This window comes from Mesoplodon densirostris, chromosome 7 (assembly GCF_025265405.1).
Source record: "Mesoplodon densirostris isolate mMesDen1 chromosome 7, mMesDen1 primary haplotype, whole genome shotgun sequence".
NCBI classification, from domain to species: Eukaryota; Metazoa; Chordata; class Mammalia; order Artiodactyla; family Ziphiidae; genus Mesoplodon; species Mesoplodon densirostris.
The window spans coordinates 105,475,580-105,499,234 of NC_082667.1; the positions used below are offsets into that span (position 1 = coordinate 105,475,580).

General features: G+C 44.6%; 4 protein-coding genes across 4 annotated transcripts in view; 3 read left to right on the forward strand and 1 right to left on the reverse strand.

Moving 5' to 3' along the window:
* Window positions 1–4,293: 4,293 nt before the first annotated feature.
* Window positions 4,294–7,800, reverse strand: CRYAB (crystallin alpha B). Its single transcript, XM_060104263.1, has 3 exons — window positions 7,435–7,800; window positions 6,139–6,261; window positions 4,294–4,606 (listed from the first exon to the last, which is right to left on the reverse strand). The coding sequence occupies exons 1-3, from the start codon at window positions 7,633–7,635 to the stop codon at window positions 4,403–4,405; spliced, it is 528 nt and encodes a 175-aa protein (XP_059960246.1). The 5' UTR covers window positions 7,636–7,800; the 3' UTR covers window positions 4,294–4,402.
* A 902-nt stretch (window positions 7,801–8,702) lies between these two features.
* HSPB2 (heat shock protein family B (small) member 2) lies at window positions 8,703–9,737 on the forward strand. The gene is made up of 2 exons (XM_060105311.1): window positions 8,703–8,796; window positions 9,286–9,737. Exons 1-2 carry the CDS (start codon window positions 8,703–8,705, stop codon window positions 9,735–9,737), a joined length of 546 nt encoding a protein of 181 aa, XP_059961294.1.
* Window positions 9,738–13,289: 3,552 nt separating this feature from the next.
* Window positions 13,290–19,436, forward strand: C7H11orf52 (chromosome 7 C11orf52 homolog). Its single transcript, XM_060105649.1, has 4 exons — window positions 13,290–13,321; window positions 17,853–17,890; window positions 18,897–18,955; window positions 19,188–19,436. The coding sequence occupies exons 1-4, from the start codon at window positions 13,290–13,292 to the stop codon at window positions 19,434–19,436; spliced, it is 378 nt and encodes a 125-aa protein (XP_059961632.1).
* A 1,209-nt stretch (window positions 19,437–20,645) lies between these two features.
* DIXDC1 (DIX domain containing 1) overlaps window positions 20,646–23,655 on the forward strand; it is a 76,911-nt gene continuing 73,901 nt past the window's right edge. Inside the window, exons 1-3 of the mRNA XM_060103927.1 lie at window positions 20,646–20,725; window positions 21,424–21,553; window positions 22,340–22,431. Of these exons, the coding sequence (XP_059959910.1) occupies window positions 22,375–22,431 (57 nt within the window). The 5' untranslated portion in view covers window positions 20,646–20,725; window positions 21,424–21,553; window positions 22,340–22,374. The remainder of the gene's footprint in view (window positions 20,726–21,423; window positions 21,554–22,339; window positions 22,432–23,655) is intronic.

Here is a 23,655-nt window from a genome sequence, read left to right on the forward strand (position 1 = left end):
TCAAGAGAAATGAAAACATATGTCCACACAAAAACTAGTACATGAATTTTCATAGCAGTATTATTCATAATAGACAAAAAGTGGAAGTAACTCAAATGTCCATCAGTTGATGAATGGGTAAATAAAAGGCAGTAGATCCATGTAAAGAAATATTATTTGGCAATAGAAAGGAGTGAAGTACTGATACATGCAACCATATGGCGGATACTTTAAAACATTCTGCTAAGTGAAAGAAGCTAGTCACATAGGGCCACGTATTGTATGATTCCACTTAAACGTCCAAAATAGGCAAATACATAGAGACAGAATGTAGACTAGAGGTTGCCTAGGGCTGAGGGGTGGGCATTGGAGGGTGATAACTAATGGTTATAAGTTAGCATCTTGGCTAATTATATGTCCTAAAATTGACTTTGGTGATGGATGTACAACTCTGTGAATATAAATAAAACCATTAAATTGTACACTTTCAATGGGTAAATAGTATAGTAATGAATGATATCTCAATAAAGCTGTTAAAAAAATTTGGTCAGGAGTAACCATCTCCAGGATTCCTTCTATGTCCAGGGTAGGTAAGCCCCTTAAGTGTCCCCATAACAGACATTTTGAGTGGACATCGTAGAAACTTGAAATCTAAGTCTTTTTACTTGCCTGTTCTTCTGCTCAATTTTTAATTGTGTTAGGGCAAAAAAGCATGTCTTATTTTTGTAGCTAGCACATGGTAGGCACTCAAATAATTGTTGAATGAATAGTCATTGTAAGGGACTTCCCTGGTGGCACAGTGGTTAAGAATCCGCCTGCCAATTCAGGGGACACTGGTTCGAGCCCCGGTCCAGGAAGATCCCACATGCCACGGAGCAGCTAAGCCCATGCTCCACAGCTACTGAGCCCGTGCTCTAGAGCCCATGAGCCACAACTGCTGAAGCCCACATGCCTAGAGCCCGTGCTCCGCAACAAGAGAAGCCACTGCAATGAGAAGCCTGTGCACCAAAACAAAGAGTAGCCCCCGTTCGCCACAACTAGAGAAAGTCCATGCACAGCAACGAAGACCCAACGCAGTCAAAAAAATAAGTAAATTAATTAAAATATATATACATTAAAAAACTAGTCATTGTAATCTTCAGAGCAAAGATCAAATCCAGTACAATATTCAAATAAAATGTGAGGTATTAAATAGAATAGGATTTTTCTAATCATGAAAATATATATCATTCCCAAACCATTAGGCAAAACATCCATTTGGTTTCTAAATGTTACATCTCATTGAAATTATATGTATGTACTCTACACACATTTCCCAGATTTATTCTTTAAAAAAATGATAGTTTAAAAAAAGGTAAAGCACTTCTTAGCACAGTGCATACCTAATAGTAAGTGCTTAATAAATGTTAGCTCATATTAAAAAACATAATAAATGCTAATTAAAATTGCCTCAACAAACTTCTGGCATAATTCAGACATAGGGAATGAAGTAGAATTATGGAAGAGCTATCTATAAAGCTAAAGAAAAATCCCTCAAATATGCTAGACTAGAAAAGTCCTATACTAATAGCAGTGAACAAATAGCTATAGCAAAGCATGTGATCTGGAAAAGAATAACAACAAAAAACTAGTCTAACTTGGGTATGGTAATAATAAACAAAAAAGGTGACCCTGCACATTCTGAACAAATTTGTCAAAAACATAAATATCATACTCTAATAGACAAAGTGTGATTCATTTAAGATCAAATCATTAAGATTATGTCTGCTTGAGAAATCTGGTAATTCACTAAAATGATTAAAGCTGACACATGGTTTCCAGAGCATTCTTCAGTTTTTTACACTACTTAATTCAGCCTCAATCAGTTAAGGTGTTTTTGCATACCAGTAACATAAAACCCTCATCAAAAAAGATTAAACAAAAATGAGATGTAATAAGACATTGTGAAGTAAGGAAGCTCTAAAGTTGACCAGTTAAGCCGTTCAATGACCCATCAAGGTCTCGGAGTCTTACCATCTTCTTGCTCAACCATCATCAGTATATAATGGAGGCTCCCTCATGGTTTCAAGATGCCTACAGCAATCTGAGTATCACATTCTCATGTTCCAACATGCAGAGGAAGAAAAAAATTAATCTCTCTCTCTGTCTCTCTCTCTTTCTCGCTGTCTCTCTCCCTCTCCCTCTTCCCTCCCTCCTTCTCTCTTTTTTGGCAAGTCTTTTTAAAGGTAAAAAGCCTTTCTAGAAGCATCTATAGCAAATTTCCATCCTGTCTCATTTATCATAATTCGGTTGTAGCCCTTTCAAGACTAATCCCTACAGAAGGAGGGGAATTTCCATGATCGATTTAGACCAATTCTGACTGGAGCTTGGGGGATCCCTTCACTTTCCTGAAGCACATGGCTAGGAAGAATATGGTGGATACCTAAACCAATCTGGGGTGCTGTTGGCAAGACTGAAGGTGGTAAATAGGTTACTTAGGTAGCCAACAATGTCTGCTACACAGCCATAAAAATTGGCTCTAAGTTTAGAGAAATCTGACTTCTGGCTAGATCACAGCATTTCAGACTATTAGGAAGTTGTTTTTTAAGAGAAATCATTTTGAACATGTATAGATTTGCAATGTATATTGTCCTAGCTCCACACCCCTGCAACACAAAAGCTTTCAACAGTTGTTTCACATGTCATATTTTAAAAGCATGGCCAATCCCCAAACTGTAGGTTTTGTGAAGGAAAGAGTCCTTGTGAGAAATCAGAAATCAACTGGAAGAGGGTGCAGGAAAAATAAGAGTGGTCTCTAAACATTTATACCAGGGCTATTTTTCATTAATTGAATCAGAAGTTTGTCTAGACTCACAAAAGTGAAATAGAGGTGTTTTTGTAGAGCAGTATGTCTTTGTTTAAGCTAAATAATATAATCACTTATTGATCTGTTGTTATTCACTGTAATTCTTAAACATTTTAAAAACAAAAACCATATGATATCACTTATATGTGGAATCTAAAATATGACACACCAATAAATAAGTAATAAAAAGGGACTTTCCTGGTGGTCCAGTGGTTAAAACTCCATGCTTCCAATGCAGGGGGTGCAGGTTTGATCCCTGGTCGGGGAACTAAGATCCTACATGCCACGTGGTGCGGCCAAAAAAAAAAAAAAACTAAACTAAACTAAACTAAAATATGACACAAATGAACATACCTATGAAACAGAAACAGACACACAGACATAGAGAACAGACTTGTGGTTGCCTGGGCGGGGGATGGGGGAGGAAAGGATTGGGAGTTTGGGATTAGCAGATACAAACTATTATATATAAGATGGATAAACAACAAGGTTCTACCATATAGCACAGGGAACTATAGTCAATATCCTGTGATGAACCATAATGGAAAAGAATATGAAAAAATATATATACATGTGGATAACTGAGTCACTTTGCTGAAGAGCAGAAATTAACACAACATTGTATAATAAGTCAACTATACTTCAATAAAATTTAAAAAATAAGGGACTTCCCTGGTGGTCCAGTGGGTAAAAATCCACACTCCCAATGCAGGGGGCCCGGGTTCCAATCCTGGTTGGGGAACTAGATCCCACATGCATGCCACAACTAAGAGCCCACATGCTGCAACTAAAGACCCCACGTGCCACAACTAAGACCCAGAGTGGCTTAAATAAATAAATATTTAAAAATAAATAAAATACAAAAGTTAACCTTTTTAAATTGTGGGTCAATGGATTGTATATTTCCCAGTCTTAGTTTTAATAGGTGTTTACTGGCTAATTAAGGTACTACACCTGAGAGGCTTGTTTGGCGTAATTACCTGTCCTATTGTGATAATCACCTGTCCACCTTGTGAATCAGCTGAAGGCAATGCTTATCAGTAGCAAAATGTCAAAGTTGAGGACACCATCTCCTCCCTGGTGACATGATTAATTTCAGAGATGCACTAAGGCCTTTTATGCATTGTCATCCAGACCTCATTCAGATCTGTTATTGGAACTGAGGGCCAAAATCAAAGAGGGAGGAGAGGAACTAATATTCCTTGAACTCTGCTAAGGGCTTTACCTCCTTTTTCTCCTTAATTTACTCCTTACAACTAGTGTACAAATCAGTACCCCTTGTTATAAATGGAAGACCTAAAGACCATAAAGTTTAAGTGACTTGCTAAATTTATCCCATAAGTAAATGCTGGAAACAGTCATTCTGACTCTAATATCCCTGGAGTCCCCTAAATCATATGTGATGATTATCACTAAATATTCAAACACAAGACAGTTATCTGTTGCTGAATGATATTTATTAGCTTAATAATTTGGGCCTGCCCTTAGCATTAATAAGCTTCAGCACTAGTCACAAGATTTTCATTCAGTGGTGGGGAAATTCTCTTGTTTTAAAAAATGCAGTTAGAGAAAGGGCATCTACTTCTTGGGGGCTGCAGTGACAGCAGGTTTCTCTTCACGGGTGATGGGAATGGTGCGCTCAGGGCCGGAGACCTGTTTCCTTGGTCCATTCACAGTGAGGATGCCATCAGATGACAGGGATGAAGTAATGGTGAGAGGGTCCACATCAGCTGGGATCCGGTATTTCCGGTGGAACTCCCGGGAGATGAAGCCGTGTTCATCCTAATCCAAGAGAATAAGGAAAGAGGTAGAGAGATAAGAACAGGAAATAGCATCACTTGCCTAGAACTCAGACATCGTCCTTCTCCTTAGGTGTGGCCAAATGCATGGCAACATGAGAGAAAGCTAAATAGCTGTTCTGTTTCGGACTAAGATGAAATTGCCTAGGTGGTCACTCCTACCAATGAGAGTCTGAGAAGTCTGAACAGCCAAAACTTCATAGCTCTCTAAACCCTCAGACATAGACATGGACATGTTCAGGGGTATGTCCTAGAGGTTTAGATCAATGTTTTTTGGGCCTACAGGATTTGGAATATCATCTGGCTTTTAAGATTTGAGTCCCTGAGGAAACCCAGAAATTGTCCTGACTCTTCAGGAATGTTCCAGAAGGTTCCAGACCAATAGACCTAATAATAACAACAACAACAATAAAGACTCCCTCCAGGGAGGCTCTGATCTAAAGTTGAATCATACAAGCAAAACTGAAACAGCTTGAGGACCTCACACTATACTGTTTGGTGCACAAGTTTCTGAGTTGGGAATTCCCTGGCAGTCCAGTGGCAAGGACTCCCCACTTTCACTGCCTTCGGTAGGAAGCAAATTCATTGAAAAACTCTCCCAGAAAGTAATGAAAAGCTATTCCATTCTTTAGAATTTGGCTCAAGAATTCTGACCCTAACCGTTACACCTGCTGAATCTCAAGCATTTATCCAGACAGGCTCTCAACTAATTTCCACATGGGTCTAGGGTATTAGGAGGTGAGTAGAGCTCTGAAGCTTAGGCAAAGCAAGTAGTTCAGCATTAAGATGGGCTAATGAGAAGTGAATTCCAAAACATCTGAAAGAAAAGTCTCAAATTCAAGGGCCTTCCGAGTGCATGCAGTTAATTAATTATATAAAGCAATCAGATGTCTGACAACCACTACTCCTAAATCAGTGGTCTTCAACCTTGACTAACTGTACATTAGAATCCCCTAGGGAGCTTTGAAAAATCCTGATTTAACTGACCTGGGATATGCCTGAGCATTGGGATTTTTTTTTTTTTTTTGCGGTACGCGGGCCTCTCACTGCTGTGGCCTCTCCCGTTGTGGAGCACAGGCTCCGGACGTGCAGGCTCAGTGGCCATGGCTCATGGGCCCAGCCGCTCCACGGCATGTGGGATCTTCCCAGACCGGGGCACGAACCCGTGTCCCCTGCATCGGCAGGCGGACTCTCAACAACTGTGCCACCAGGGAAGCCCTGGGATTTTTTTTTTTTAATTCCCCTGGCAATTCTAATGTGCTCAAGGTTGAGAACCACCGGCTTAAACAGGAAGTTAACATCCCATCTACCCCATCTGAGGCAATCAAATCAAAACAAACAACAAAGATCACTTCTCTGGCCAAAACAACAACAACAATAACAACAACAGGTTTATCCCTGTTCTTCACTCTTATGGCTTAGGAATGGAATGCTGCCAGCCTCAGGGGCTGATGGCAGTCTCTGGCATATTGTACGCGCTGGATGAATGAGCAGAACAGAAAGTCAGCTCCGTACCTGGCGCTCTTCATGTTTGCCGTGCACCTCAATCACATCTCCCAGCACCTTGACCTTGAGTTCCTCTGGGGAGAAGTGCTTCACATCCAGGTTGACAGAGAATCTGTCCTTCTCCAGCCGCATCTGGAAATAGCAAGGTGGGGGAGGGGAAGACAAAAGTAGTAGGAATATGAACAACACTAATACAGTCTCATTCTGCAGACTTGCTTTCTTTCCAGGTAGTTTATCCTCCTCTTTTTAGCTAAAAATCCCCTTTTGAATAAACATGACTCTCTAGTTCAGGGGTGCCACTACAGTGGTACCCAAGGCACACCATTTGGTCATCAGGCCAAACTTTATTTACAGGGACAGGGAAGAAGACAGGCCACCCAGGGGACAAATCACAAGGATGGGTCTGGGCATGGCTTCTGCTGCTTCTCTGACCCAATGCCTGGCCTTGTCATTTGTCTGTGAGACAAAAGCCCCTTCTTCTTACTCAGGTCTCTGCCAAGTTTCCCACCCACTCAATCTGGAATGTTCTGCTAGCTCTGATTGTCCTTCCAAAGCCCTTGCCCACTTGGCTCCTGTTTACTCACTCTTGAATATTTTTAAACCAGAGTGTTATCTGTGACAGCTTCTGTCAATCTTATCTATTCGCCCCATTCTCCTACCCTCTCAGGACAAGTGGAGGGGGGTCCCTAAATTGATCTACCTTCTATCCTCATTAGGCTTGGACCCAGGCCAGTGCCCTGTCACAGCCCTGAGAAACCCAGAAAATCATAGAAGAGGGAATAGAAAGGAAGAAAATAGTGGCCGCTGTCTCCAGCTCCATGCAGCTGGGATGAAAAGCTCAGGATGAGGTAGGACTGCCTCCTGGCTCTGGAACTTGAGATGATAGTATTTGCCAGGAGTGTGAGGTATTAGAAGAGGTGAGCAAAGGAGTCTGAAGGCAGCTCTTTCCCTGTAGATCATTATGAACCAAACCAGAGAGGGACATCCTACTTAGAAGATGGGACAGAGAATGATCTTCATAACACATGAAAAAAATGTAATAAATAGGATATAGAGGTGCATCGAATACAAACAGGTGACATGGGAAGAGAGGAACTACAGAGGTGCATCGAATACAAACAGGTGACTAGAGAAGAGAGGAACGAGGGACCTCATCTTTCTTCACTGCAGGACACACAAGAGCCTAAGACACTTGGGACCCTTAGACCTAGTCAGATTTAGGCCAGGAGGAAAAGGACAGTGGATGCAGACGCTTCCAGGAGGCTCCAGAATGAACTCACCTGTCCTGGCAGAGGGGAGGCTTACCTCTGAGAGCCCAGTGTCAATCCAGCTGGGTGCCCGCAGAAACGAAGGCAGCCGAAGGTAGAAGGGGCTCAGGGAAGTAGAAGCTGGGAAGAGATCAGACTCCAACAGGTGCTCGCCAAAGAACTGGTCAAAGAGGCGGCTGGGAGAGTGAAAAGGAAAGAAGGGGCGGCGGATCCAGGGGTGGTGGATGGCGATGTCCATGGTGGCTGGGCGAGTGTGGGGACTCAGCTGGCTGGTCAGCTCCTTCAGCCGCAGCTACAGCCAGCCCCTTATATACGCAGTCTTCTGAAGCTTCTGGAATGGTGATGTCAGGGGTTTTATTATCCCAGCTCACTGCCCGTTCACGGAGACTTGTGATTGGGGATTTGGCAGTGTGACACATACCCAGTACTCACTGAGCTAAGAAAAGAGAAATACAAACACGTCTGAGCTGGCCAGTGACTTGTCCTGGTCTTGTTTTACTCGCTTTCTGTCCACACCTCATGGCACCCACCCCCATCCCCTTCTCTGGAGTTGGGACTGAGGCAGGAATCCCAGGCAGGTGGGCAGTGGGCCCCTCCTCCTCCTCTGCAGCCTAGCATGCCAAGGGAATGCGGCCAGAGACTATCTTGGGCCTGGGCAGGAACTGGAATCTTCCTAGGCTGGGCCCCAGGATATTAACTCTTTGTGGGTCCCTGAAGGAGAGTAGTGATCATGTCAACGGCAGGTTTCCACGTGGTGCCCTGGGTCGCCCTGGGTTCAGAGAGGACCCTGACCTTAATCTAGGCAGGAAGGCCCCTCACCCCACCCCAGAGAAAGGGGAGAAAGTTGTTTGCGTCGTTCACTTTACAGGCCTGGCAGAACAGTAAATCCAGGGCAGCTTGATGAAGCCGAGCGCCGGCTGCCTACCACTGAGGAGGAGAAGAGGGGCGTGGAAAACGTGCAAACGCTTTGGGAGGGTCTCAGCGCGGTCTCTCCGGGGCCTCCGGCACCAGCCTCCCCTCCCCAGCTCGCTCCGCAGCCAGGACCCCCAGCTGTCCTCCCCGGAGGGGCCCCCCGTGACAGCTGAAGGGTGTGCAGCGGAGGGGACGGCGGGGGTCCAGGCGCCGCGGGCCACACGCTCGACGCGGGCGCTGCCCGCCCCTCCCCCACCGAGCTCGGCACTATTTTGGGTGGTGTAGACCCCGCCCCCACCTCCGAGTGCACCGGGGCTCTGCGGCAGCTGGAGGGGTGCCGCTGCGCCTGCTGGGGCCGCACCTCGAGCCGGGGCCGCCGGCGGGTCTGCAGCCATGTCGGGCCGCTCGGTGCCACATGCCCACCCGGCCACCGCCGAGTACGAGTTTGCCAACCCGAGCCGCCTGGGCGAGCAGCGCTTCGGGGAAGGTATGGCACGGACGCCACCCCCTTGCCTCCCACCCCCACCTGCTGAAATTCTGGGCTGGCCTCCCAATGATACTGGCCTCCACCCCACTCCGGGCTTAACTGAACTCCTGGGGCGAGCCGTCTCCCACCCCAGACTCCCCCCTCACCCCACCCCGGGCAGGGCTCGCTTCCCTTCCTACTGACCTCGGTGCGGACTGCTGCCCACTGTGCTCTGATACCTGCCCCTGCTCCCCTCGGGATGCCTCCCCTGCGAACCACCCAGACCCGGTTTGGTTTGCTCTTCTTCATCCCAACTCATTCCCTTTCTCAATCTCTTCTCCCCAGCCGCCTCATTCCAGCCACTGGGACCCCTCCTTCCCCTTGCCTGCTTCTCCTGACTCCCCTCCAGCTCTCCCGAGGCCTCACCTCCTGATCTGCTCTCATGTCGCCCTCCTTCCCACCCCATCCTCCCTCATCCTGCCTCTTGCCTTCTGTCTCTCTGCCCCTCAGGCCTCCTGCCAGAAGAGATCCTGACCCCCACCCTCTACCATGGCTACTATGTCCGGCCCCGGGCTGCCCAAGTTGGGCAGGGCAGCAGGGCAGGGGCCTCTGAGCTTCGGCTCAGTGAGGGCAAGTTCCAGGCGTTTCTGGATGTGAGCCACTTTACCCCCGATGAGGTAACCGTGAGGACTGTGGACAACCTACTGGAGGTGTCTGCCCGGCACCCCCAGCGCCTGGACCGCCATGGCTTCGTGTCCAGAGAGTTCTGCCGAACCTACGTCCTGCCTGCTGATGTGGACCCCTGGCGGGTCCGCGCTGCTCTCTCCCATGATGGCATCCTCAACCTGGAGGCGCCTCGGGGTGGCCGACATTTGGACACAGAGGTCAATGAGGTCTACATCTCCCTGCTCCCTGCACCTCCTGATCCAGAGGAAGAGGAGGCAGCCAGTGTTGAGCCCTGAGTGCCACGGACCCAGCACCCTTTCTAGCTCCCGCGGTGATAGGACTAGCTGCTCACCACCCCAGAGGTAGCAACATCCTTGGGGGAAGGGAAAAGTGCATGGTCACAATGTATGGTTTGGTCCCTTGGGACGTGTCAGTGTTTTCATTTAGTTTTGGGTGGAGCTGAATAAACCCAAATCTCAGGGCCTTGTCTGTGCTGCTCCCTATTCTGTGGCCTGGAGGATGGGATGGGCAGGGAGGGAGAGAAAAAGGACAGCTAGACAAAAAGGTCCTCAGTTAGATGTACCCAATGTCATAGCACCCTGAGCTCACACTTGGATGCTGAGATCACACCTGGAAGCTGACACTGGCTCCAGATCAAATTCCTGGCCATAATTTTCTCACAATGCAACAAAAGAGAGAGTGATCCTGGGAGGGAAAAGGGATATGCCATCCAAACAGCCCAGAGGGCACTGTCTGAGCTGGTGATTAGAGACACAAAAACAAGGGTCTCCAGACTGTCTGGCCTGTTTTGGGTAGGGGTTGGGAAAACAGCTTTTGGCTGCAGAGTTGCCTAAAGCCCTGGTTTCCCATACTAAGGTCTGTCCACTGTAAATGCTCTCTGATTCTGAGGGATTGAGTATGCAGACACAGGGGCACAGACACGGAAGCCTCTGCCATTGTCACTGAATCACAAAGTCTCCCCACCCTCTGCCTATGAGAGAAAGCATTTGTTTCTAACCTTGAAACATCCCAAAGAGAGGAATCGCTGCATCACTCCACCCAATCCAAGTCTAAATGCAGGGGAGCTAGGGTTATTGGTATGGTGGTGATGGCCAGGGAGACTTCCTTTGGAAGTAGAGTCTTAATACTAGGGATATGATGTATTCAGGAAAGCCTGGGGGGTGGGGGGGTTGACCTCTTAATTACTCTCTGTAATCAAGAGAACATGCATGTGTATGCTTTGAGGAGTGTCCAGAAGACCTCCCTGCCCCCAAATATATCTTTTACTAGGTTGTGATGGACATCTGAAATTCTTCCATTAAAGTGGTTGCTTCTTAACTTTTTTTATGGACCCTCTTGAAAAATCTGACAAAAGCAATAGATCCTCTTACCAGAAAAACACACATGCTCTGAAATTTGGCATACAATTTGAATAGGTTCACACAGCTCTTGAGATCCATTCATATGCCCCTCTTAGGGAATCTGTGGACCCCCAGGATAAGAACCCTCACTTGAAGAATACAATTCTTGGTTAAAGGATTGCCATCTATTAAAAATTAAAGCATGCCTTAGAGAAATAACTATTGATGTATTCTTTTGTTCACTCATTCAACAAATATTTATTAAACCCCAAGTAATATACTATGGAGGTTATACATTGTAAATATAAATTTAAAACTATGCTCCTTTGTTGTCTACTCTCAGGAATCTTAACGTCTAGCTGAGAAGAAAAAGAATTGTAAAAGGATCCTATTCAGACTTCAACCAGAACAGCTTCACTTTGATCTGTTTCGTAGTTAGAATTTTTACCTGAGCTTCATTTAAAAGAAAGGGTTCCTTAGCTAGAAAAAAATTTGAAACCTCTGATTTTGTCCAAATCCCCATCCCATTCAAATACTTTGAAGATTATTAGCCAACTTCTGGACATTTTCAGTGACCGAGAGCTTAGAACTTCATAAGGTAGCCCATTTCATTTTCTTTTTGGACACATCTGTTATAAATTCTTCCTTCCATTGATCCAAAATCTACATTTCAGTAACTTCTGCCCATTGGTTCAGGTTATGTCCAGAAAATAAATGCAATCCTTCTTTCACTTGAGAGTCCCTTCAAATATTTAAAAGTAACCATCCTGTCCTCCAAAAGCTTCCCTTTCCCAATTGAACATGCCTAATTCTTTTAACCATATTTTATAGGACTTTCCATACCACTTATAACTCAGACAACTTTCTCTTCAATACACTGCCTCTTGACACTGTAACTTGAAATTCAACATGTAAACCTAAAATTATTATTCCAATCATGGACTGACTGGTACAGACTTCAGTGGAATAATCAATACCATCGTTTATCACTCTAGACTTCTATTAATGGTGCTTTGGGTATATCAGATTTTCTGGCTACCACAACACAGTGTTGGTTCCTTTGGAATTTCTGGTCATATAAAAATCTCACATGTTTTCCTTTAAATTTTTTCATTAAATTAGAGAAAGTAGCTAGAAAGCGACCGAGATTGTGGAGGGCTTTGGGTGCCAAGCTAAGAAGTTTGGGTAACAGGATGAAAAGAATACAGTTAATGGTAGAGTACAGAATGGATTGCCAGGGAGAAGCACAGCCATGAAATAAGAGGCTAGTGCAATGATCCGTCACCAGACAATAAAGTAAGATGCTTTACCATCTAACAATTAGCTGAGAAAAAGAAGTAATAATAATAACAATAGCTAGGACTTACTGAGAGGGTCCCACGTGCCAGGCCCTGGACTAGAGTTTTATATACATTATCTCATTTAGTCTTCACCACAATCCTACAAGGCTGTGACTCTTATTATCTCCATTTTTCATAAGGAAAGAAGATGGGGAGGAATGAAGCGTCCAGGGTACTCTCTGTGGAGTACAGGGCTGAGTGCTGGGTCCTGAACATCCATAAGGGACACACAAATGACTGGGCATCTGAACAAGACACTAAAGAGGGGGTGGGAACACTGAAGACAAGCCATACAGGCTCCACAAATTCTCCTGGAGCCCCTATTTTCTACAGAGGAATTTGCTCAACTTCATCCTAGTTGCCAGTGAGTGTGGAATGAGTCCAGCTTCAGGTCATTGGAGGAAAAGCTGAGTTGAGATTAAATGGAGATTCCGTAGTTCTCTACTGGGGATGGAGAAGTGAGTGGCTAAGAAGTGCTGAGACCATTCCAATCATAGAATCATATGATTTTTGACCAGAAAGGGGATTAAGTAATGAGTTCAACCCTCCATTTTTACAGTCCTAGAAAAAAGTAATTTGCCCACATTAATTCCAATAGCAAGGGAGAATACAAAAGGAATACATTTCCCTAAATTTTAGTTTCCAAAAGAGTCCAGTATTCAATCCCAGATTCTGGACAAGGATAATAAGAGACTGACACCGATTACCTTGAAAGTGAAACTCAATTAGACCTGCATAGTGCTGGGGAAACATAGGTAAGACTCTTTATTATAGACGATACATTTCAATGACAGTGTGAAGCAGTAGAGAAACATTTCCTAAGGAAACCCAGAGCCCTTTTCTGTCTCAGGCTTCTTCTCACTGAAGCTTGAAGCTCAAAAGTTAACGCTTCATCAAAGTAGCTCTAAATCCCGAAGGTGAGATTGCTTTCACCTGGAGCCTGTGTGTGTTCCTCTACCCTTTGGCTGGGAGCAGTCACCTGGGAATCTTTCCAGCAGGTGGCTTCCAAAGTCCAACCTGTTAGGTTGAAATATGACCCTGACGGAGACTCCCTGGGAGCTGCTACTGAAAGCTGAACCGGGAACCAGGAAATGCACAAGCCCCTATCTGTAGCAAAACAGCTGGGCTCCCTGGGAGACAGAGAACCATGGGAAACCGGCTCTGCTGCGGGGGAAGCTGGTGAGTAGGGGGAAAGGTCGGAGGGTAAGGTCTCTGTTGGTGGACATGAAGGCCCCAAGAATAAGAGAGAGCCTGCAGCTAGTCCTCTGCCAACTTCCCACTGTCACCTTCTCCACACGGCACCTCCTCCACGTGGCACCTCCAGGGGCCAACACCAGAGCAGCACCCCTTCTGTGCTCCCTCCTTTCAGGGAACCTTAAAAAACAGCCAAGCCAGCTGTCTGTCCAACGGCCAGGACAGGGCTGGAATGGTAACTTGACATTTTTTCTCTTTGTCTTCCTCTGCCTCCTTTCTCCCTTTATCCTCTTCCTTTCGCCTCCAGATAATGGTCATAATTGTAGCATTTGGAACTTTATAATCTCATTTAATTTTCCCAACAATTCTGAGGGAGGTGGTCTTACTCCTTCTCCCATTTTACAGCTAAGAAACTGAGATTCAGAGAAGTTAATTTGTCTGGGGTCACATGGCTAGTAAGCAAACAAACCAAGATTCCAACCCAAGTTTATCTGACTTCAAAGCCCATACTTTTAATCATGCCATAATACTGCCTCCTGAATCAAGCAAATCAACTTTGGAGAAATGTTTATTTAAAAGGGTAGAAGTGGGCTTCCCTGGTGGCGCAGTGGTTGAGAGTCTGCCTGCCGATGCAGGGGACACGGGTTCGTGCCCCGGTCCGGGAAGATCCCACATGCCGCGGAGCGGCTGGGCCCGTGAGCCATGGCCGCTGAGCCTGCGCATCCGGAGCCTGTGCTCCGCAACTGGAGAGGCCACAACAGTGAGAGGCCCGCGTACCGCAAAAAAAAAAAAAAAAAAAAAAAAAAAAAAAGATAGAAGTAAAAATAATAATAAAATAAAAAATAAAAGGGCAGAAATGAGAAGGAGAATATCCATGCAATATTTGAATATAACTTTCACACTTGTTTGCTGTGTGACCTTAGGCAAATTCTGTAACTTCTCTTTTTCCTCATATGTAATATGTAGATAACACAACATGTGTTGTTTAGATCACGGACTTGAAGAGCAGATTATATGTGAAAGCCTCACAATAAATGAATCATATTGTCTTTATTGTTCTTTCCCAGCATTGTCATCACTATTGTTAAATAACAAAAGTTCAACCAAGTAAATTTTAAAAATTTAATTGGCTTTATTGAACAGTTCATGAATGGGGCAGCATCTCATCTAGCAAGTAGAAAGGAGCTCCGAGGAGCTGTACAAAATGAAAGGCTTTTATAGGCAGAAGGGGGAAGGGATCAAGGGAAGAGCAGATGACCTCATCTTCCTTTGGGTGATGGAAAAGTTCTGTGTGGCAGATTATCTCACTGATGCTGACCAGAAAATTCCAAAGTGATGTTTAAGACTACATTCCTGGGGAAGGTTGAAACTCCAGTTAGGCTAGGTATTAAGCCATAGTTTGGTGGTATGAGCTTAGCACAAGCAACACCATTTGAGGCCTGATGTTTCTTTTCTTTTCTTTTCTTTTTTAATTTTTTGGCCACACTGCACTTGGCATGTGGGATCTTAGTTCCCCGACTAGGGATCGAACCCATGCCCTGTGCAGTGAAAGTGCAGAGTCCTAACCACTGGACCGCCAGGGAAGTCCCGGCCTGTTGTTTCTTTTTAATGCTATAAACCCCTGGGCCTAGTTTTATCCTGTCCACTGCCTTCTTAGCTCTATCACTCCATGCCTGCATTTGTCTTGAGGGTGTCCTGTTTGTGAATAAAGTATCATTATGTTTAGAGAGATAGGTGAGGTACATTGAAAAGCACATATAATTTGGAGTCAGTACATTGGATTCAAGTCCTGTTCCTACTACTCATTCATTTATTAGACAAATATTTTATTGAACACCTATGTGTATCAGGCATAGTGATAGAGGCAGAAGACATAGCAATAATAGGAAATTTGGTTCTTGCCTTCTTGAGTAAGGTACCAAAGTTCTAGGGCCTTAGTTGGCCCATCTATAAAATGAGAACTGCACTTTTTAAACTCTGAGATGTCCTATAGACATGGGACATCTAGAAACATAAAAACTTCCAGAGAAGGGGGTGTAAAGCATCTTTCACTCCCTTTCTTCCCAAGTCTTCATAGTTTTCATTTTTGGTTATTTCTTCCTCGGATGGTGGTAGTCATAGTAGTCAGCTTTGATTGACACTCATTATATGCCAGACACCTAGCTGAGTATTTTACATTTATTATTTTATTTAAATTTTACAATGATCCCATGAGTTTTAAGTTCTATTATTATCTTCATTTTATTAATAAGAAAATGGAGGGAATTCCTTGGCGGTCCAGCGGTTAGGACTCAATGCTTTCACTGCTGAGGGCCTGGGATCGATCCCTGGTCAGGGAACCAAGATCCCGCATGCCATGCGGCATGGCCAAAATTTTTTAAATAAATAAAATGAAAATGGAAGTCTAATGAAGTAAAAAACTTGCTAAAGGTCATAGAGCTAGTCTGACACCATCAATCAGACTCTAGAGCCTGGCTAGAAGCACTGCACCAGATATTCTAACCAAAATATATTTTTTCCTCTTAAAATATTAGTAGGATTGGATAAATATTGTTCTTCTCTATTTCTCATTATCTCAATAAACTTCAGAAACTTAAAGACACTGTGACAATTGAGATTTTTATTAAAATTTTTTTTTCTGATTTCAAAAGTAATACACATTCACTGTAGAAAATTTGGAAAGCACCAAAGAGGAGAAGATAAGAAACAACCATAAGTATAAGCACCCAGAGATGACAGGAACATTTTAGTGTATTTCCATGTAATCCTTTTTAAATGCCTATATGCATAGTTTTTATCCCAAACATATTACCTTTTTATTATCTTAATAAAGAGGAAAATTTTCTATGCTATTAGGTGTTCTTCCAACATAACATCTTTCTTAAATCGATGTATAATGTTCCATTGATTGGAGATGCCATTTATTTAGTTCGTTCCCAATGTTGGACATTTAAGATATTTCCTATTTTTTGCAATTATAAATAATGCTACAATGAGCATCCATATTTGCACCTGTCTGATTATTGCTTAGAACTGCTACATCAGAGGGTACACACATTTATGTTTAAGGCTTCTTATACTTATTGCCAATTGCATTCTAGAAAGACTGCACCAATTTTTATTCCTACTACCAATATAGGAGAGTGCCCATTTGGTTTCCTTAATTCTGGGCTAAAAATAAAATCCTATCACCCGCGAGTCTAACTGAATATTCCATTTGGGTCGTGTCCAGGCATTGTGCAACATCCAACATGGGAACAGGCTCTGTTCACTAAAATTGAGTCACCCAAGTCTACATTATTTTAGAATTAATATTCTCTTTATCTGTTTAAGTAGAAGTAAGTAGGAAGACAGTAGTGACCAGGGGCAAGGAATTAGAGGCTAGGATTAGGCTATGACTAGGCAGTGGTAAAGGAAAGGAAGAGCTAAAGTGGAAGAAGAGGAAGTAGAAAGACCCAGAAATAGTTTCAGAGCTTTTCTTCTGAACTGCCTCTAGAGTTCAAATGGAGACTCAAACTACTCTCAGCTCAGCAAGCTGCATTAAAACCAAAACACAAAGCTCTGACAGATATGTGTGGAAAAATCCTGATTTTTCTACATTAGTAAAATGAACATGATTTAGAAGTCCCCCCCCCCTCTTTCTTTTTAATTAGCAAAAGAAGGAAACTTCCTTGGGGAGACAGAAGTCAGACAAATAGGGTTGGCTCTGTTACAGTTGGAAACGTACTAGCAAGAAAAAGCATCTGGAGTAAGCTACAAACTATTCAGCCTATTTCCTCAGACAAGTGTTGCTTCTCTGGCCATCCAACAGTTGACAATCACGTAGACACACTGGCTCCATCGGGGACCCCAGGGGCTCAGAAATTAGTATAAGAGGTCTGTCCTGCAGGGAGGGCAATGTAGCTGAGTCACTCACCAAATTCAGAGTTTCCTGTGCTATGGATGTTAAAGCTTAAACATCTCTCACTTTCTCTGATAATTAAAAACAAGGACAAAAAAGCAGGGCGGGAGGTCACCTGTTAGGAAAGGGCTGTTCAGGGCTCTAATAAGTCAGCCCTGGTTGTGGCAGTTTCTGTGACTCCCAGAATGAGAACCCCAGGTTGGCAGAGACCCTGAAGGAGAGACACCAGAGAAGAAGCAAGAGGGTCTCTGAATCCAGGAATATCCCATTATTTGGCCAGTTTCCCTTACCCTCTGCTGGGATTAGCCTGTTAGACAATCCCAGAATAGCCCTCAACCCAGCTACATCCCTGGCATGTAGCGCCTGGTTGCCTGAGGCTGTATTTTGGGTTTGGTTATGTCAGTTGTACCACTCCACCTTCCAGAACCGTCCCTTTAGGAGAGCTATGGTACCCTTGATAAATCCTTTGGGGCTGGCTCAGGGTGAATCTTTGTTAGAGGGAGGTGAAGGAAGGTCATCCTACCAGAATGCTAAGGAGACCACAGAGCAAATGATGAAGGAGGGAAAATAGAGGCCAGGCTCTTACACACGAGTGATCTGTTTTTCCTTTCACAGGAGCTGCCCATCAACTTTCCAGAGGAAAAAGAAAATGGGTAATGGGTGTTGGGGGAGTGGGGTGGGGGATGCTAGGGGGAGTGCAAATTTGAGAAAAGAAGATAAGAGAACCAGTGTCTTTAGAAGGGGCATAAGGTGGGGGACGGCTAAAGGGAGATAGTACACCAAAGAGAATCGTTAGGTTACTGTGCTCAAGACCAGCTCTGAAACTCTGAGTCTCATCCTCTCCATTATCTCAGAGTGGCAAGGTTGGTTGCTCATTCCTTCATTCATCCAGCAAAAACTTATTCAACCCTTATATTGTATGTGAAGCACTAGGCAGGATTCCAAGGAGGCAGAGAGGCACAAGAGGAAGGGCACATGGTCTCGGCCCTAGAGGAACTGAAAATCAAGTTTGAGAAAGAGATACACGTTAACAAGTAACCATAATATCACGTATTGCTACTAGTGCTCCCAACAGCACCGTATTCATGCTGTGAGAGAAGGGGAAAAAACACCGATGTTGAAGGTATAATAGCAAGTTCACAAGCTGGAAGAGGAGCAGGGAGGAGAGGGTATTTTAGGCCGGGGAATTATCTCATGCAGAGAAAAGGAAGACAAGAGAAGAGAGTGACTTTATGGAAAGTGACCAAATGTTTGGTGTAGCTGAGCTCTTACCATATTGCCCTGTAATAGTCTGTTTACTTGTCTCCCCTAGTAGACTGCAAGCTCCCCTGCACAGGAGAAAACAGCCTCCTCATCCTTCTATCCCCAGAATGTGGCACAGAGCCTGGCATACAACGGGCTCTCAACATATGCCTGTTGAACTATGTTAGGGGCCAGTGAAAAATTAGGATGGCAGATATTACGGGCAGACTCTGAAAGGGCCAGATTGTATACCCTGCTAAGGAGTTTGAATGTGGGAATGGTAGCACTAAGAGATCAGAGCAGAGGCAGGGAGATTAGTTAGAAACCCACCATAATAATTTCACAGAGATTTGAAGAAGGCAATCTCAGTAGAGACAGGAAGAGAAAATGGATTTAAGTCGGATTTCTTCCTCTCAGGGAGCCAAGCAAGATGGACATTAAAGCAGCAGCAGCAGCAGCAACAGAATGGCACAAAGGTAATGACAACCTCCGTCCCTTCCAGGAGGCTGCTCAGACATGGGATCCCAGGACTCAGCTTTTCCATCCTGGGACAGAAACGTCTCAGTCATCTGTAGAAGTTTCTGGTTCTGCCCATCTTCCCCCATCCCCCAAAGCAGCAAAGCAAAGTGTCATTTAACAGACCCTGCGTTGGAGGTGAGGGGCAAAACCAAGTCAAGAATCTCCCTTAATGCTATCCATTCCTCTCAGGGCCATGACCTAACGGGACATACGTATGAGCTGGTGTTAAAGCAGCCAGTGTCTCAGGAGAGGAGTCAAGGCTTCAGGTCGGAGGACAGCAGCTTACACTATGCAGACATTCAAGTGTGCAGCCTAACCCAGACACGCTCTGCCCAGGAGGTGAAGCACCTACAGCTAGAAAATGCTACAGAGTACGCGACCCTTTACTTCCCCCAGTCCACACCCCGCTATGACAGCAAGAATGGAACCCTAGTATGAGCCCTGGGGAGGAGGGACCTGCTTGCCTCATTTCACCACTATGGCTGTGGGGAGAATCTACTGCTTTGGGGGACTGGCTAGCAGCCCAGGGATGGCGGACACGTTTTAGAACTACAGAGCCCCTGGAATTGAGGGCCCCAGTCTTGCGCTCTCCCTAAGCCTATCTCTTATTTGCCACCATTAGCTTGGGGTTGTATTTGGGTTACCTGGGGGGTGGATGGAGTTCTACAAAATGAGGGGGCTAGGCTGAGTGTGCGGGAAGGTAGCGTTTTGTCCCCCACCTTTGCTCCTGCTCTCTAGAAAAGTGCAGAGAGAACAGGTTACCCTTGAAGCATCTGCACTTGAGCTGATTTTGTTGGAGTTAATTTGATGGTATCCCTTCTACACACCTTAAACGCCAAAGCTGAAGAAAAAGAGGTGCTCTGGGAAGCATTCAGAGCTCTGTACGCAGCTTCTAGGGCTGTCTTGGGCAATTTCCTCAGTGGCTGGGTCAAGGGTCCCAGACCTACACAAACAAATGAGGGCAGGAGCTGAGGCATGGAGCAAGCGTTTTCTGACCATCGATTACAAGGACGTCAAGTCACAGATGCTGACAGCACTGCGAGGCCCAGAAGCTCCCTTTAGCTGGACTGTTTTCTCTCGCGGGTGCAGAGCCCTTAGGATCAATAAATCGCATAAGGAACATGCCTGGTGTGTTTTCTTGGGTGGAGGTCTGCGGGCTCTTCGAAGCACAGCGGGTCTCACTCAGCCTCAGGGTAGTAGGGAAGGCCAGCCACCTTCTGCCTTACTACCGGCTGCGGTCGGAGTAGAGCCGCGAAGGCAGTAGTTTGCACGGACTGGAGGCAGGTTTCCATCTACAAAAGGACGAGCTCCCAGGGCGGGGGCGGGGCCGGCAGGAGCCGGGGTCCGGGTCGAGGGTCAAGGTTCTGGCTATCAGCAGGCAGGGTCCGAGCCAGCGAGAGGCAGGTCTAGACGGGCAGAGGGCGCGGTTCTGGCAATCGGGAGGCGGGGTCCGGGCCGGCAAGAGACGGGGTGAAGGCCCGTAGAGGTTGTGCTCTGGGCCATTAGGACGCGGGGCTGGACAAGCAGGGGGCGGGGTCTGAGCAGGCATGGGGCGGAGCCCGGGTGGACCAGGGCTGGCTGCGGCTGGCTGGAGGCGGGACCGGTCCGGGCAGGCCTCCGCCGTCACCATGGCAGCGGGCACGCAGAGGCGACGCTATAGCAGGAGGAGGCCATGCTCAGAAGGGCTGGGGACAGAAAGGCGGAACCACACATCGACGATTTAAGAGGTAGGTGCTGAAAGGTGGCGGGTACCTACCTGGAAAGTATTATTACCATCGGTTGAGCTTCCAGACCAGAACTGGGGACAAACGGAGGGGCGAGAGTGTGGTGGGAAGAAGGAGGTGGAAGTTTCAGGTTCCGAACCTTCTCCAAGCTTTGCAGGTTCTTAGTGTGCAGTTCTTGATTCAGACTTTCGGAGCTTGAAGACTTCCCGTTCTCAAGCTGCACACCATCCTCTCCAAATACGGTGGCCCCTGGGTTTGTTCCTGAGAGGGAAGATTCCTTAAGATGGATAGAGTACTGAAAAATGGAATCACAGCGCAAAAAATAGTTGGAAATAATAGTATCAACTACTTAGCGTATTTGTGAGAATTTAAAGCACTTGGAAGAGTTCATAGTATGTGGGCAAATGATGCCTGTCACCATGATTATCACCACCACCGCTAGGCACCATTCTAGGCCTGTTCTCTGGCACAGATTTAGTGCAAGTGGATTCAGAAGAGGTGGCTAGAACACTGCCTGCACTACTAATTGGCAGAACAACACACTAGCCTGTTTCCTGTCAGCTGGGGGTAATAAAATGGACTCATTTTCCAAGGGTTGTTTACTATGCTGGTCAAATAAGTTGATATAGGTGATAGCACTTTATAAACTTCAAGTGCTGTCTAAAAATTTCTGCCTTGAAATGTAAGTGCTGCCTTTCTAGGTTAAAACTGAATTCCTGAGGATGAAGGAAAGAGTGAGCCAGAAGCAGAGCTCCCGGTTATTTCTCCTCATCGTCTTCAGAATCCTTCCTATGGTCTGTGACTGAATGGAAGAAATTTTCATATATTGAGGTAAGGGAAAGTCATTCTGGCTTATACATGGTTTAACTTGAAGTTGGTGCTAACTAAAACAGCCTGTTTGTGGCTTATCAAACATACATTGTACATCTGCTTTAATCATTATAGAAAAGGGTGCATTGACTAGAAGTAAAGAATAGCCATGTTAAAAGTAAAGATTAAATGCCTCCCTTCCTGGGACACCAAGGCTGCTACTCCTTCGATGACAAGACTCCCTTCCCAGGTGCCAGGGCCATACTGACTTGCTGTGTACATGCTGATCTGTTTGTTTGGAAGACTGAAGGAATGAATCTCTGATTTGTTTGATGTTCTTTGTTCTGACAAGATTTAAAACTGTGCTGAAAACCATGCTTCTCCAGAGCAGTTCCTTAGAGTTATTTGAGAAGCTATCTCTGGGCTATAGTCCTCAGGATGGCTCAAATAAAACTCTTTTCTATTTCTATTATAGATTGTGTATTGATTATTTCTGTCAACAGACTGATACATTTAGGGAGGAAGGAAAATGCATTCTTGCTTGACTGATAGGGAAGCACTTGTCTTTACTTATTACTATTAAAACCTAAGTCATTAGTATTAAAAATGCCACTGGGATAGCCCTATTGTAATTATACTATCTTGGGCTGGATTTCCTGCTCACCGGGGTCCTATTTTTTTCATACTTCCAGATGACTTAAATGGGTATGCTTGGGGCAGGAACCTGACGCCTCTAAATTGGTTTAACTTTTGAAATTTTTTTCCTGACCTGTATTTTTGCATGGATCTTTCTCTTCCTATTTTAAGGTGGCCCTGATCCAGCTCTTCTAGGGACTCTGAAGATGGGTACCCAAGTGGTTAAGAGACTCTGTAACCCCCTGCTACCAGCAGAGCCCTCTGTAAGTTTCTGGTGTACCACTGAGAGGAGTGTGATGACATTAATGGAATTTCAGTACAGCTCAACAACTGGGGGATTTCTCCATCAGGACTCAGATCCTGGAACAAAATTATAATATATTTGCTTTCTTTTCTAGCTTCCCCTTCTTGTGGAAATTCTGGCTCACTTGATTTATTATCTTTTTCTGGAATTAATAAAATCAGGCAGAGGTTGAAAATTTCTAGCAATTAATCAGAACATATGGATTGTTTAAAAGATTTCAATAACATTTGTTATAGAAATAATGTACATGGGAATTCCCTGGTGGTCCAGCGGTTAGGACTGCACGCTTCCACTGCAGGATGCGTGGATTTGATCCCTGGTCGGGGAACTGAGATGCTGTGTGCTACATGGTGCAGCCAAAAAAAAAAAGAAATAATGTATGTGAATTATAGAGCATTTAGGAAATAGTGCAAACCATGATTTTTTAAAAAAACATAATCTTCCCAACTAGAAGCAATCCTGTTAATATTTTAGAATATTTTCTTCTAACCTTTTTTCTATGTATATTATTTACATATTTGGGATCATATTATGCACATATTTTTGCCTTTTGTTTTTTCTGGCTTAATGTTTGTTAATATGAAATTGTTAAAATATTTGTTTTCATATGAATACAAATGTTTGGTAGACATTATAATGGCTGTAATTTTCTTTTTTTGTTGTTTTATTTTTTTCTTTTGAATTTTATTTTATTTATTTTTTTATACATCAGGCTCTTATTAGTCATCCATTTTATACACATCAGTGTATACATGTCAATCCCAATCTCCCAATTCATCACACCACCAACCCTACCCACCGCTGCTTTCCCCCCTTGGCGTCCATACGTTTGTTCTCTACATCTGTGTCTCAATTTCTGCCCTGCAAACCAGTTCATCTGTACCATTTTTCTAGGTTCCATGTATATGCATTAATATGTGATATTTGTTTTTCTCTTTCTGACTTACTTCACTCTGTATGACAGTCTCTAGATTCATCCACATCTCTACAAATGACCCAATTTCATTCCTTTTTATGGCTGAGTAATATTCCATTGTATATATGTTAAGAGACTCTATATATGTACCACACTTCTTTATCCATTTGTCTGTTGATGGGCATTTAGGTTGCTTCCATGACCTGGCTATTGTAACTAGTGCTGCAATGAACGTTGGGGTGCATGTGTCTTTTTGAATTGTGGTTT

Coding starts and splice junctions, on each gene's coding strand:
- C7H11orf52 (XM_060105649.1), top strand. CDS start 13,290: ATGGGAAACCGGCTCTGCTGCGGGGGAAGCTG. Junction 13,322..17,852: donor CTCTGCTGCGGGGGAAGCTG/GTGAGTAGGGGG, acceptor TTCCTTTCACAG/GAGCTGCCCATCAACTTTCC. Junction 18,956..19,187: donor AGCAACAGAATGGCACAAAG/GTAATGACAACC, acceptor CATTCCTCTCAG/GGCCATGACCTAACGGGACA.
- CRYAB (XM_060104263.1), bottom strand. CDS start 7,635: ATGGACATCGCCATCCACCACCCCTGGATCCGCCGCCCCTTCTTTCCT. Junction 6,262..7,434: donor TTGACACTGGGCTCTCAGAG/GTAAGCCTCCCC, acceptor TGCTATTTCCAG/ATGCGGCTGGAGAAGGACAG. Junction 4,607..6,138: donor GCAAACATGAAGAGCGCCAG/GTACGGAGCTGA, acceptor CTCTTGGATTAG/GATGAACACGGCTTCATCTC.
- HSPB2 (XM_060105311.1), top strand. CDS start 8,703: ATGTCGGGCCGCTCGGTGCCACATGCCCACCCGGCCACCGCCGAGTAC. Junction 8,797..9,285: donor CGAGCAGCGCTTCGGGGAAG/GTATGGCACGGA, acceptor TCTGCCCCTCAG/GCCTCCTGCCAGAAGAGATC.